At 36.2% G+C, this 15,346-nt stretch overlaps 1 protein-coding gene across 2 annotated transcripts in view; it reads left to right on the top strand.

The window, feature by feature from the left end:
• SLIT2 (slit guidance ligand 2) overlaps nt 1-15,346 on the top strand; it is a 378,953-nt gene that overhangs the window by 323,192 nt on the left and 40,415 nt on the right. For both annotated transcript variants that reach the window (XM_081253775.1, XM_081253774.1), the window contains 3 exons: nt 10,153-10,277; nt 10,412-10,509; nt 11,845-11,984. In XM_081253775.1, the coding sequence (XP_081109901.1) occupies nt 10,153-10,277; nt 10,412-10,509; nt 11,845-11,984 (363 nt within the window). The remainder of the gene's footprint in view (nt 1-10,152; nt 10,278-10,411; nt 10,510-11,844; nt 11,985-15,346) is intronic.

Raw genomic sequence — 15,346 nt, 5'->3', positions numbered from 1 at the left:
TCTAGGTGTCGTTACCCAATGGGAAATTATTTCTCGGTGCCCATTTCCACTCTCCCTTGATTTAGTTAATAATAGCCCCTACAGTTTTTCCAGATTTCAAAAGCTTCTGGCATAGACCGAAGGTACTCAGTGAACTTGCAATGAATGAATAAACAGCAAGCTCTAATTTGCCTTTGTGCTAAAATTTGAACAAACATACAGAGGAAGACTTACTCTCTTTTCTCCTTTTAAGTAAACCACTTATGTCCCTCCCAGCCCCTGCCTTCTTTGAATGTCTAGGCTTTAAAGAGTGTCAGAACTTTCTGTGGCTTCTGTGCTTGTTCTCACTATATTCTGTGCTCAGAATTCATTAACATCTCATTTAAAGCTTAAAGCAACCCATTGAGATGACTGCCTTTACTCTCCTAATTCCATACAGTTAAGTAACACATCTAGATCACTAACTTGGCCTGGTTGACTTCTGATTCTCTTCCTAAGATTACTAAGCATTATGATAAGAGCTTGTCTATTTCTTGTTCCTGGACATCTTTTCATCTGGGACCAGTCAAGTTTGCAAGATTCTATGTGTTGGTTTGCTCTTAGAGAACTATGCTAACCTTTCTACCATTTTATTTTGACTTTAGCATATCCCTTTGGCTCTGATATTATCTCCTTGTTATAGAAACACATTAAAGATGTGATTACCCTTGAATACGAACTTTGCAAGAAAGGGTCTCAGAGTAGTTGTCCCGGATGGAAAATGAACCACAAATTGAAGGCAAAGACAAGACAGAAGGTAGACTTAGAAGAGAAGCAAAATATGGGTGGGAAGATGAATGAGAGAAGAGAACCAGATACAAAGGATATAGTTCCAAGGGGTTAGAATATAAAAATAAATGGATTTAGATAAACCAAGTGGATGTAAAAATCACATTATAAGAAGAACATTTAGTTAGGTGGAATTATAATCTAAATAGGAAAAGGAATCATACCATTTTTAGACATTTGGACATATCAGAGGATGCTGCTATTTGGAATTTCTATAATTCATAAACATCTTTTGAACTACCTTTCACTCAAACTCAAGTGCTAGAAATAAGAAATTATCTTTGAAAAATTGATTTTAAAAGAGGGATTTGAAAAAAGGACAAGTAAATAGAATGGTAGCTATAGTAGTCAACTTTACCAAGCTGAAGAAATTAGAATTCAATATTTTATATATTCCTCAACCTGATGCTGCCAAAACAGTTTGTGGGTTTAGGAAATTATCAGAATAAGCCTGTGCACATGAGAAATCTTGTTATTTTGATTCTTGTAGCTAAACTGAATATGTATGGGAGAGCAACAGTCTCCCTTCATATACCCATAAGAAACTGCAGATACTGAAAATAGTTGAGCAGACGTGCTATATTAAAAATGAAACTTGGTCCTGGAAAAAAAGTGGAGAAATTAGATAGTGCTTATTAATCAAATATGGTTCAGTGGATATTTATTCAATAAATCTCGACTGTGCTAAAAACTGGACAGATGATGCTTCAGCCTGGCAATTTCATTATCTGCATACTCTATTAAAATAATTCTTCAAAACATACTCAGTTTTTTTTCTAAAACAATCTTGAGCTTCTCATCTAAATAATCAAATATAATTTTTAAAAAATGTCATATTCCACAGAATAAACCTAGAAACTGCCAACCCTGAACCCCTCCATTCAAACTACAGTCTTTTGAAGTTGAAAGCACAGAATTAGACTAAAAGACAATTTTCCTCAAGGTCTTGGGAAGTAGCCAGATGAATGTTTACAGTCCTTACATTTGCTGACGTGCTGTTTTGATGGCGTACATTCTTAGCTGCTTCACCCTATGCCTTTGTTCTAAGAGTCTTCTTTCTTCTAGCCTAGCTCAAGAATCCATTACCATTTAGATATTGCCTTTCCTAGTGCTGATTCTAAGTGTGATCATTTTAGCAAACACAAAGCCATTTATTGTGGAGTATGACATTAATTTAACATACTGCTCTAATTAACTGCTGCATTTACTTCCCCAATGTACTGAATAGCTAAATTTATTTGATAAATACATTGGAGGAGGGTGAGAAGTTAAATTTCTACATGGCTCACTTCAGTATTAATTCCAGCAATTTCCCAACTGTAATTTGTTACAACAACTGCATTCGTTTTTCTGGTACCAAGAAAAAGCAGAGGAGATACAGGCAAGGCCTCCCCTAGTGATTGAGGTGTCACTGGGAGCAAACACCAACCCTTCCCATTAATAGTGATACCCAGGGCTTCCCTGGTGGCGCAGTGGTTGAGAGTCCGCCTGCTGATGCAGGGGACATGGGTTCATGCCCCGGTCCGGGAAGATCCCACATGCTGCGGAGTGGCTGGGCCCGTGAGCCATGGCCGCTGAGCCTGCGCGTCCGGAGCCTGTGCTCTGCAATGGGAGAGACCACAACAGTGAGAGGCCAGCGTACCAAAAAAAAAAAAAAAATGATCCCCAGAACTGTCATTTATTTCCAAATAGTTGAAAAAGAAACAGGAATCTCTATGTAAACATATTTCAGGGTTTTTGTTAATAGAAAAACTGAACAGTATAGAATGCTGTCCTTTTTTGTATTGTTCTCCAAAACCATTATATGAATATGTATTTCCTAGGGTAAGGGAATATTTAGGTATGAAGAGTTTTAATGGCCACCATGTTACTTCACATTTTCTTTCATATATGCGTTTCTGTAAGTAGACCAACAGTAAGCTGTTGGTCTCTAATCTGTAGAAAAATTTGATTAAAGAAAGTTTATATTAGCAGAAGTCATACAGCTTTTTGGGTGGAGGTACCTTGAAGCTTAGAGCAGTGGTAGAAGAGTAGAGGCAGGGGAGAGATACTATACAGCTGCCTCAGATAACCTTGCTAGAAATTATGTGTGGTGAGACATACACTTAGAATTATCACTGCTAATTCCAGTGAGGATAAAGAACTACAGAGAGGTTGATGGTGAAAGCAAAAATATAATTAATGTTTATGTTATAAAATATTTGTATTTTAAATATAAAAGTGTCACTCTGACAGAGTGTACTCATCAGACAGTTGCCAAAATGCAGTCTAGTGAGCTCTCACAAACAGTGCAAAAAGTAACTTTAATGGAACATAATTTTATTGAGGATGGTACAATATCTACATTTTTAGACACTTGTAGAACAAATATGTGTGGCCAAAGGAATGTATCTTCAACTGAATCTGCATTTAATCTAGACCTTTCATGGATTATGACATTTTTTTAATGTGTATCCCAAAAGGTGAGATTGCAAGTAGAGACCACTTCAGCAGTATTTTTCTCTCGGCAAGGAAGACACAGAAATCTCACTCATCTTGTGCCTGTGCTAATGTGCTAACAAACTGAACTGAAGGGACATGAGGGAGGATATAATGAAGATTTCATTTTTGGTTTCTTGTCCTAAGCATAAAAGTGGCAGTGTTTTGTATCTCCTGTATAAAAATAACAGTACTGGACTAATATTATCAGGGCAGGTGCATATTATTGCATTTTTATTTGCACTGATAAATTTCTTTGTTTTTTCTTTTTTTTATTTGCTTTATTTTTTTAACATCTTTATTGGAGTATAATTGCTTTACAATGGTGAGTTAGTTTCTGCTTTATAACAAAGTGAATCAGCTATATGTATACATATATCCCCATATCTCCTCCCTCTTGCATCTCCCTCCCTCCCACCCTCCCTATCCCACCCCTCTAGGTGGTCAGAAAGCACTGAGCTGATCTCCCTATGCTATATGGCTGCTTCTCACTAGCTATCTCTTTTACATTTGGTAGTGTGTATATGTCCATGCCACTCTCACTTCATCCCAGCTTCCCCTTCCCCTCCCTGTGTCCTCAAGTCCATTCTCTACATCTGCGTCTTTATTCCGGTCCTGCCCCTAGGTTCTTCAGAACCTTTTTTTTTTTTTTTTTTTTTTTAGATTCCATATATATGTGTTAGCATACGGTATTTGTTTTTCTCTTTCTGACTTAACTTCACTCTGTATGACAAAGCCTAGGTCCATCCACCTCACTACAAATAACTCAATTTCATTTCTTTTTATGACTGAGTAATATTCCATTGTATATATGTGCCACATCTTCTTTATCCATTCATCTATCGATGGACACTTAGGTTGCTTCCATGTCCTGGATATTGTAAATAGAACTGCAATAAACATTGTAGTACATGACTCTTTTTGAATTATGGTTTTCTCAGGGTATAAGCCCAGTAGTGAGATTGCTGGGTCATATGGTAGTTCTATTTTTAGTTCTTTAAGTAACCTCCATACTGTTCTCCATAGTGCCTGTATCAATTTACATTCCAACCAACAGTGCACGAGGGTTCCGTTTTCTCCACACCCTCTCCAGCATTTATTGTTTCTAGATTTTTTTGATGATGGCCATTCTGACTGGTATGAGGTGATACCTCATTGTAGTTTTGATTTGCATTTCTCTAATGATTACTGATGTTGAGCATCCAGTCATGCGTTTCTTGGCAATCTGTATATCTTCTTTGGAGAAATGTCTATTTAGGTCTTCTGCCTGTTTTTGGATTGGGTTGTTTGTTGTTTTGATATTGAGCTACATGTGCTTCTTGTAAATTTTGGAGATTAATCCTTTGTCAGTTGCTTCATTTGCAAATATTTTCTCCCATTCTGAGGGTTGTCTTTTTGTCTTGTTTATGATTTCCTTTGCTGTGCAAAAGCTTTTAAGTTTCATTAGGTCCCATTTGCTTATTTTTGTTTTTATTTCCATTTCTCTAGGAAATGGGTCCAAAAGGATCTTGCTGTGATTTATGTCATAGAGTGTTCTGCCTATGTTTTCCTCTAAGAATTTAATAGTGTCTGGCCTTACACTTAGGTATTTCATCCATTTTGAGTTTATTTTTGTGTGTAGTGTTAGGAGTGTTCTAATTTCATTCTTTTACATGTAGCTGTCCCGTTTTCCCAGCACCACTTCCTGAAGAGGCTGTCTTTTCTCCATTGTATATCCTTACCTCCTTTATCAAAGGTAAGGTGACCATAGGAGTGTGGGTTTATCTCTGGGCTTTCTATCCTGTTCCACTGATCTACATTTCTGTTTTTGTGTCCATACCATACTGTCTTGATTACTGTAGTTTTGTAATATACCCTGAAGTCAGGGAGCCTGATTCCTCTAGCTCCATTTTTCTTTCTCAGGATTGCTTTGGCTATTTGGGTCTTTGTGTTTCCATGCATATTGTGAAATTTTTTGTGCTAGTTCTGTGAAAAATGCTAGTTTGATAAGGATTGCACTGAATCTGTAAATTGCTTTGAATAGTAGAGTCATTCTCACAATGTTGATTCTTCCAATCCAAGAGCATGGTATATCTCTCCATCTACTTGTATTATCTTTAACTTCTTTCATCAGTGTCTTATCATTTTCTGCATACAGGTCTTTTCTCTCCTTAGGTAGGTTTATTCCTAGGTATCTTATTCTTTTCGTGGCAATGGTAAATGGGAGTGTTCCCTTAATTTCTCTTTCAGATATTTCATCATTAGTGTATAGGAAAGCAAGAGATTTCCGTCCATTAATGTTGTATCCTGCTACTTTATCAAATTCATTTATAAGTTCTAGTAGTTTTCTGGTAGTATCTTTAGGATTCTCTACGTATAGTATCATGGCATCTGCAAACAGTGACAGTTTTACTTCTTCTTTTCCGATTTGGATTCCTTTTATTTCTTTTTCTTCTCTGATTGCTGTGGCTAAAACTTCCAAAACTATGTTGAATAAGAGTGGTGAGAGTGGACAACCTTGTCTTGTTCTTGATCTTAGAGGAAATGGTTTCAGTTTTTCACCATTGAGAATGATGTTGGCTGTGGGTTTGTCATATATGGCCTTTATTATGTTGAGGTAAGTTCCCTCTATGCCTACTTTCTGGAGGGTTTTTATCACAAATGGGTGTTGAATATGTCAAAAGCTTTTTCTGCATCTATTGAGATGATCATATGGTTTTTCTCCTTCAGTTGGTTAATATGGTGTATCACATTGATTGATTTGCGTATATTGAAGAATCCTTGCATTCCTGGGATAAACCCCACTTGATCATGGTGTATGATCCTTTTAATGTGCTGTTGGATTCTGTTTGCTAGTATTTTGTTGAGGATTTTTGCATCAGTGTTAATCAGTGATATTGGCCTGTAGTTTTCTTTCGTTGTGACATCCTTGCCTGGTTTTGGTATCAAGGTGATGGTGGCCTTGTAGAATGAGTTTGGGAGTGCTCCTCCCTCTGCTGTATTTTGGAAGAGTTTGAGAAGAGTAGGTGTTAGCTCTTGTCTAAATGTTTGATAGAATTCACCTGTGAAGCCATCTGATCCCGGGCTTTTGTTTGTTGGATGATTTTTAATCGCAGTTTCAATTTCAGTGCTTGTGATTGGTCTGTTTATATTTTCTATTTCTTCCTGGTTCAGTCTCACAAGGTTGTGTTTTTCTAAGAATTTGTCCATTTCTTCCAGGTTGTCCATTATATTGGCATATAGTTGCTTGCAGTAATCTCTCATGATCCTTTGTATCTCTGCAGTGTCAGTTATTACTTCTCCTTTTTCATTTGTAACTCTATTGATTTGGCTTTTCTCCCTTTTTTTCTTGATGAGTCTGACTAATGGTTTATCAATTTTGTTTATCTTCTCAAAGAACCAGTGTTTAATTTTATTGATCTTTACTATCATTTCCTTCATTTCTTTTTCATTTATTTCTGATCTGATCTTTATGATTTCTTTCCTTCTGCTAACTCTGGGGTTTTTTTGTTCTTCTTTCTCTAATTGCTTTAGGGGTAAGGTTAGGTTGTTTATTTGAGATGTTTCTTGTTTCTTGAGGTAGGATTGTGTTGCTATAAACTTCCCTCGTAGAACTGCTTTTGCTGCATCCCACAGGTTTTGGGTTGTTGTGTTTTCATTGTCATTTGTTACTAGGTATTTTTTGATTTCCTCTTTGATTTCTTCAATGATCTCTTGGTTATTTAGTAGTGAATTGTTTAGCCTCCATGTGTTTGTATTTTTTACAGATTTTTTTCCTGTAATTGATATCTAGTCTCATAGCGTTGTGGTCAGAACAGATACTTGATACGATTTCAATTTTCTTAAATTTACCAAGGCTTGATTTGTGACCCAAGATATGATCTATCCTGGAGAATGTTCCATGAGCACTTGAGAAGAAAGTGTATTCTGTTGTTTTTGGATGGAATGTCCTATAAATATCAATTAAATTTATCTGGTCTATTGTGTCATTTAAAGCTTGTGTTTCCTTATTTATTTTCATTTTGGATGATCTGTGCATTGGTGTAAGTGAGGTGTTAAAGTCCCCCACTATTTTTGTGTTACTGTAGATTTCCTGTTTTATAACTATTAGCATTTGCCTTAAGGATTGAGGTGTTCCTATGTTGGGTGCATGTATATTTACAATTGTTATATCTTCTTCTTGGATTGATCCCTTTATCATTATGTAGTGTCCTTCTTTGTCTCTTGTAATACTCTTTATTTTAAAGTCTATTTTGTCTGATATGAGAATTGCTACTCCAGCTTCTTTTGATTTCCATTTGCATGGAATATCTTTTTCTATCCCCTCACTTTCAGTCTGTATGTGTCCCTAGGTCTGAAGTGGGTGTCTTGTAGACAGCCTGTATATGGGTCTTGTTTTTTTATCCATTGAGCCAGTCTATGTCTTTTTGTTGGAGCATTTAGTCCATTTACATTGAAGGTAGTTATCAATATGTATGTTCCTATTACCATTTTCTTAATTGTTTTGGGTTTGTTATTGTAGGTCTTTTCTTTCTCTTCTGTTTCCTGTCTAGAGAAGTTCCTTTAGCGTTTGTTGTAAAGCTGTTTTGGTGGTGCTGAATTCTATTAACTTTTGCTCATCTGTAAAGGTTTTAATTTCTCCATTGAATCTGAATGAGAGCCTTGCTGGTATAGAGTAATCTTGATTGTAGGTTTTTCCCCTTCATCACTTTAAATATGTCCTGCCATACCCTTCTGGCTTGCAGAGTTTCTGCTGAAAGGTCAGCTGTTAACCTTATGTGGATTCCCTTGTATGTTATTTGTTGCTTTTCCCTTGCTGCTTTTAATATTTTTTCTTTGTGTTTACTTTTTATTAGTTTGATTAATATGTGTCTTCATGTGTTTCTCCTTGGATTTATCCTGTACAAGACTCTCTGCTCTTCCTGAACTTGATTGAGTATTTCCTTTCCCATATTAGGGAAGTTTTTAAGTATAATCTCTTCAAATATTTTCTCAGTCCCTTTCTTTTTCTCTTCTTCTTCTGGGACCCCTATAATTCGAATGTTGGTGTTTTTAATGTTGTCCCAGATGTCTCTGAGACTGTCCTCAATTATTTTCATTCTTTTTTCTTTATTCTCCTCTGTGGTAGTTATATCCCCTATTTTATCTTCCAGCTCAGTTTTCTGTTCTTCTGCCTCAGTTATTCTGCCATTGATTCCTTCTAGAGAATTTTTAATTTCATTTATTGTGTTGTTTGTTTGCCCTTTCGTTCTTCTCAGTCCTTGTTAAATGTTTCTTGTATTTTTTCCTTCTATTTCCAAGATTTTGGATCATCTTTAGTATCATTACTCTGAATTCTTTTTCAGGTAGACTGCCTATTTCCCCTTCATTTGTTTGGTCTGGTGGGTTTTAACCTTGCTCTTTCATCTGCTGTGTGTTTCTCTATCTTCTTATTTGCTTAACTTACTGTGTTTGGGGTCTCCTTTTCGCAGGGTGCAGATTCGTAGTTCCCATTGTTTTTGGTGTCTTCCCCCCAGTGGCTAAGTTTGGTTCAGTGGGTTGTGTAGGCTTCCTGATGGAGGGGACTATTGCCTATTTTCTGGTGGATGAGGCTGGATCTTGTCTTTCTGGTGGGCAGGACTGTGTCCGGTGGTGTGTATTGTGGTGTCTGTGACCTTATTATTATTTTAGGCAGCCTCTCGTAATGGGTGGGGTTGTGTCCCTGTCTTGCTAGTTGTTTGGCATGAGGTGTCCAGCACTGTAGCTTGCTGGTCATTGAGTGGAACTGGGTCTTTCCTTTGAGATGAAGATCTCTGGGAGAGCTTTTGCCATTTGATATTACATGGAGCCAGGAGGTCTCCGGTGGACCAGTGTCCTGAACTTGGCTCTCCCACCTCAGAGGCATAAGGCTGACACCCGCCCGGAGCACCAAAACCCTGTCAGCCACATGGCTCAGAAGATAAGGGAGAAAAAATGATGGATGGATGGTGGATGGATGAATGGAAGAAGGAAGGAAGGAGGGAAGGAAGGAAGGAAGGAAGGAAACAGTTATTAAAATAAAAAAAATGAAGAAATTGTTAAAAAATAAAAGAAATTAAAAGTAATAAAAGAAAGAAAGGAAGAAGAGAGCAACCAAACCAAATAACAAATCCACCAATGGTAACAAGCTCTATAAACTATACTAAAAAAAAAAATGGACAGACAGAACACTAGGACAAATGGTAAAAGCAAAGCTATACAGACTTAATCACACAAAGAAGCATACACATACACACTCACAAAAAGTAAAAGGAAGAAAATATATATATCTTTTGGGAAGTCTATGGTCTTCTGCCAGCGTTCAGTAGGTTTTGTAGGAGTTGTTCCACATGTAGATGTATTTCTGATGTATTTGTGGGGAGGAAGGTGAGCTCCACGTCTTACTCCTCCACCATCTTGAAGGTCTCCTGAATTTGTACTTATTCAAAACCTTGCCCACCCATCCCCCAGTGCACACACCCACAGTCCTCTTTGGGATCCATGGCTTTCCATACCAGCCGCCCGAGTTAAGTTGCAGACACTGGCCATGGAAAGCATCCACATAAGCTAGTCAGCTAATGAGGGGACTGACCCTTTGATGCTGGCATCACTACTGTCAGATCTTAACTACCTAAGCTCACAGCTCAGAGCCCTACTGTGACATCAGAGAGTTTCACTATTAACTCCCAATGAGACGGCATCCTGTTGCATTCTTAAAGATAATTATGATGATGCTGATTTCTGGTTTTGTCATGGAAGAGAAACACATATAGATATGTGACCAATAATAATTTTATACAAAATTTACTGTTACATTAAGGTATTGAAGTAATTTTAAGTGAACTGAAAACAGAAAGCATCCACTTCTTATATTTTTCAATCAATTTTTAGGTCCTGTAGATGTCAATATTCTAGCTAAATGTAATCCCTGCTTATCAAATCCATGTAAAAATGATGGCACCTGTAACAATGATCCAGTTGACTTTTATCGCTGCACCTGTCCATATGGTTTCAAGGTAAGTAGAAGCTGTCGTGGGAACCAAGATCTGAAAACATAGCTTTCCTTGGTGGGTCTTTATTATTCTGTTGTGCTTTCTCTATGTGCTGAGGACTACTTTATTTACACTCAACTTGACCATTCCTTGTCCAGGGGCAGGACTGTGATGTTCCAATTCATGCATGCATCAGTAACCCATGTAAACATGGAGGAACTTGCCACTTAAAAGAAGGAGAAAAAGATGGCTTCTGGTAGGTCATTGGTCTGTGATCTTCTGTGTCTGACGTATTGGAGCAAGAATAAGCAAAGATTCATTTTTCCTTTTTAAATCCAAGGGCTTTATTTTAAAAAGAATACCAGAAATTCTGTTCATAAGGAAGTAAAGATGCAATTTCCTTTTTAAATCCAAGGGCTTTATTTTAAAAAGAATACCAGAAATTCTGTTCATAAGGAAAATATGTATTAGTCCTTTGCAGAGATATTTCAATATAAAAACAAATTGAGACATTACAGTGTTCTCAGCTCAGGATGCTACAAAGCCAAGCAATTTAAAAACACTCTCATACGTACATTGGAACTAATTAAGTCAGATTAGGTCAAGACAAATTAGTGGCTCTGTTAAGCTAATTAATAGTCAAATAGTCCCCTACTGCAACGCATATATCCATCTGTTGTTTTGCGTGTTGCTTTAACAGACTGTGTGTAATGATAAGATGTAGGTCCCACTGAAACAGAAAAGTAATGACTCACTTCCAAGCCACAATATGTGTAGACAAACATGCTGTGAACATTTTTAATTGGGAATTATTTAATCATACAGTACAGTTACTTCAGATCTACTTCATGAATCATGAAACAGGGTTCTTATAATGAAAACTAATAACTTTGCATAAGAATGCTAATCTACTACTAAAGCTTGTTAGAAATACCACTTTTTATAATACATATGCTTCATTTCTGCATTCTGTTATGAAGTTGTCTCTTTTTCATCAAGCCTTTACTGAAAGATTATTCTGATGCATAGCAAGATGAAAGGTACAATGTATTATGCCAGTGAAAAATTGTATTTGTTGAGAGTTAAAGAGAATATTCATATTTTATAATTGCAAGGAAGATAAAGTTTTATTTTCAGATTTCTTTTTTGCTTTGAGACATCAAGAACATTACACATAGGTTAGTAAGTGTAATTTTTAAAAAATCAGAATCATTCCTCCTCATTTATGAGCAAAGAAGCATGAATTATTTTATTAGAACACAGCTAGAGATTAAGATATCTAGGGCTGTAGAGTAAACTTTTCTCATGTTTTAGACCGGCAAATGTATTGGATTTATTGACTTATAGGACCATGGGGCCATTTGCCATCTTGCAGCCAGCATAAATTTTCTTTCTCAAATTGTTTCTGATTTGGGGGATATTACCTTAAATTGATGCTTACAACGTGTCATTTAAAAGCATTTTAAAAATCAATTTCTTGTTGTTAAAAGCTCTGTAATTGATGAGTGTATTTAGTTTTTTTCAATATTTAGACCATATGGTTTGGAAATATAGGAAGGTGTCTTTTGTCTTTTCTTCCCCTGGTGTTCAGGTGTATTTGTGCTGATGGGTTTGAAGGAGAAAATTGTGAAATCAATGTTGATGACTGTGAAGATAATGACTGTGAAAATAACTCTACATGCGTTGATGGAATTAATAACTACACGTGCCTTTGCCCATCTGAGTACACAGGTAGGAAGACTAGGAAATGCTATTCCATCAATCTGTGTATCTGTTTGAAAGCCCCACTGGCACTATGCTGCATGTGTTTAGTAGACCATTGTATTATTCAATAACTGATAGGTGTTTTGGAAATTAGGTGTAATGTAATAATAGACGGAGTTAAAGATGGTTTCAGCCAACCAAATAAAAGTCCTGGGGACTCAGGACTTTAGCTCAGTTAGAACATAAGCATCCATCATAAAGTAATACTTTCCAGCACAAAGGAAGTTATCATACTGAAGCTTTTAGTCCCACAACTGAATGACATTTTCATGCAAAGCACTTTTCCTATGCAGACCAACCCACCGAAACATATGTGAAAAGGGAGCATTTCTTTACATAGGCAAAAAATAACCAAGCATTTGAGATTCTTTGTGTCCATACTTGTTTATTCATCAGTGAGTGTTTGCATGTAGCAACTCATGTCCTTCAAAATAGATCGCATTAGGAAGATATTGATCACTTTGGATAATCTTATCAGACCATTCTCCCCCCACCCCACCTTTTTTTTTCTATCTTGATACAAAATGTCAGGAATACAGGTGGTAACTCTCATGAGACTATCCAAACTGCTAAACTTCTGCCCTGGATAAACCAATTTGCTATAAAGTCAACATCAAGTTTAAAACCTATTATGTCAGAATATCTATTTTGATCGATTTTTGTGGCTATGAATAAGAAACCTCATAGTTTCATTCTTAATAAACCATTTAGTTTTAAAATTGGTAGAGAAAAGGAGAATGTTCCATATTTTATTTGTAAGAAAAAATGGAGAAGTAGATTCTGTCACTCTATTCAAAGTTACCATTTTCATTTGGCTGAGTATTTTTCATTAACTGTATTTATTTCCATATACATAGTTAAAAATATCAGAGGGTAAAATAGCTACTTGGATGACTGAGGTTAACATCTCTAGATATGAAAAATGGAAGCACATCTGTATGATTAATTTTCCCAGGGATTTGTTAGAAAAGCACTGAAATTTAAGCTTTTATGGAATACTCAAACTTTGCATTTTAAGAGGTACTTTCTTGATGGGAAGATGCTAAATAGAATAATGAGTTTTTATTTTGATATCCTGGGTCTGTTTGAGAGATTCTGCAGCTGCCTTTTCTATGGTATGATCTTTTTATTCACACCAGTGCAGTGCCTGATGCCATATGAAGTAATATACTAAGTTTACAGTAGAAATTTTAACATGTATCAACAGTTACTCTATTATATATATATAGCACTTGGACTCCTTAGTGGCCAGAATTTGAATTCTTTGTTATTTTGCATTAATTAAGGATAACAAGTATGTCTAATATGCACCCATTCTAACATAGCTAGGAAGAGTTTAGGTGTCACGTAGCTTTGACATTCACATGAGTTTTACTTGTGTCACACCTCAGATACATGCCATTAGCCTGAGTGCACAGATTCTTGAGCCCTTGGAGCTACCCCGAGAATCTGAGTTTTTCTGGATGGGCTAATTTAGACTTACACAAGCAGCCCAATGCTTGCAACAAAATCTGTAGCTAGTACCTTCTTAGAGATAGTTCTCTATCCTGTAATTGTTCTGATCATTATAGGAAGAACTTAATTCACTTAATGTCAGAGACCTCTTTAAACTAACCTACTCTGACCAGGACAAATTGGATCCGAGTATTTCCAGCACAGTTTGGTTAGCCAATGTGTTCCTGAGCACAGAAACCAGGAATTTTTCTATATCCCCTTACCAATGAAAACCTAGACCTGACGGCACTGCTGTATTCAGATTCTTAATACCTTTTCCATGATAATTTATATAAAGTGGCAGTCTCTTCTGAGTTGGTTTGGTTGGGTCCGCCTTTGGCTTTAGATTTGCTCTACTTTATTCCTTATCCATTTCTTTGAGTCTTTGTTTTACCTTCTCTCCCTTTGTTTTCCAAGCTCCCTTCCTACACCTGATCTTCTTAAACACATGTTTTCTGCATCCTAAAGTGATTCAGTTTAGTGCAACTTCCTCTGAAAAGTATTATGAAGCTTCATTTCCCTGTGTCAGATCTCTTTCTTTGAAACACATCCAAAAAACTCCAAAGCTTATTAGCACAACCACTTTAGAGCCAAATTGAGACATCTATAAAAGCTATCATGTGGGAACCTGCCATGACTATTTGTCAAGAACCGTTTGGTGCTCAACAAGAACTGAGACTCTTCTGGTTTTTTCAGTCATATCTATTGCAGGTATCAGTTTGCCTTAATTCGGGCTAAGGATAAACATTGCACTCTATAGAAAGTTCATAGCATACAAAACATGAAGATACTATCACTATAACTTTGGGTTGGGTTTTGTGGGAAGTGAAGAGTTTTGCAAATTGGCATTAGAGCAGATACCTAAATCAGACATATTTGTAAATCATCTATTAGCTGTAGCATTTTTGTCCATATGTGAAATGAGCTCATTTACAAAATATCAAACAACCATCTGCAGATTTTGAAATCAGTGGCACATAAATGGCCTTTAATTATAGGAAGGTATAAATTGTACTCCAGAGCTTTATATCCTGCTTCATCCAAGTCTGCAGTTAGGGAGGCATTTTCTTATATCATGGCTGTATTGTTTTTGATTTAAGTTTAGAATCTGATTAATGAGCATGAGATCTTGGAACAGAACCCCTACTGTGCTCAGGGAATATAATAATGTTGTCATTGCTTAAAAATCATTCAAGTTACAAGTTGCTTTTCTGTTTGGAGATTTTTTTTTTTACTCTATCTCTGAGGCATTCAGTGAGAAAATGAATTCTTTAGTAGGAACAAATAAGACTTCATAGGAAAAACGTGTAAATTACTATGGTGAAAGTTTTTACATTTGGCACCCATGTTAAGAATCAGAATGGATATGATATGTTAACAGAGAAAATTCAAAGATCTGAAAGCAATCTGACAGAGAGGTCATGATATGACGGGCAGGCTGTAAAACATGGCTACATGTGTTCAAAATAAAATGAACCACTGTTGGGAAATTTATTAAATTTATTTAAGCCCATGTAACCAGAACTTCACAGTAAATAGTTATTGATTTATTATAGGACAAAATTCTGTCCTTTCCTGCTGCAGGGATTGACAACATAAATTTTAAGGGTTAGTATTGTTTTTCTGTTATGTAACCATTACTATCCCCTCCCCACCGAAAGCATCCAAACTGTTATTTTCTACCTAATTCAATCCATCATCTGTCCTATGTATAACATATGACTGTTGATTGCTAGTATTCTTCAGACAAGATTAATTTTTGAGAAGTTTAATTCACTATGATTCTAAATTAAAATCACTACACTAAGGATTAATAAGACACTGAAATTGCTAAA

This window comes from Mesoplodon bidens (genome assembly GCF_964165515.1).
Source record: "Mesoplodon bidens genome assembly, chromosome: 1".
In the NCBI taxonomy this organism is placed as follows: domain Eukaryota; kingdom Metazoa; phylum Chordata; class Mammalia; order Artiodactyla; family Ziphiidae; genus Mesoplodon; species Mesoplodon bidens.
This window is presented reverse-complemented; position numbering and strand designations above follow the sequence as displayed.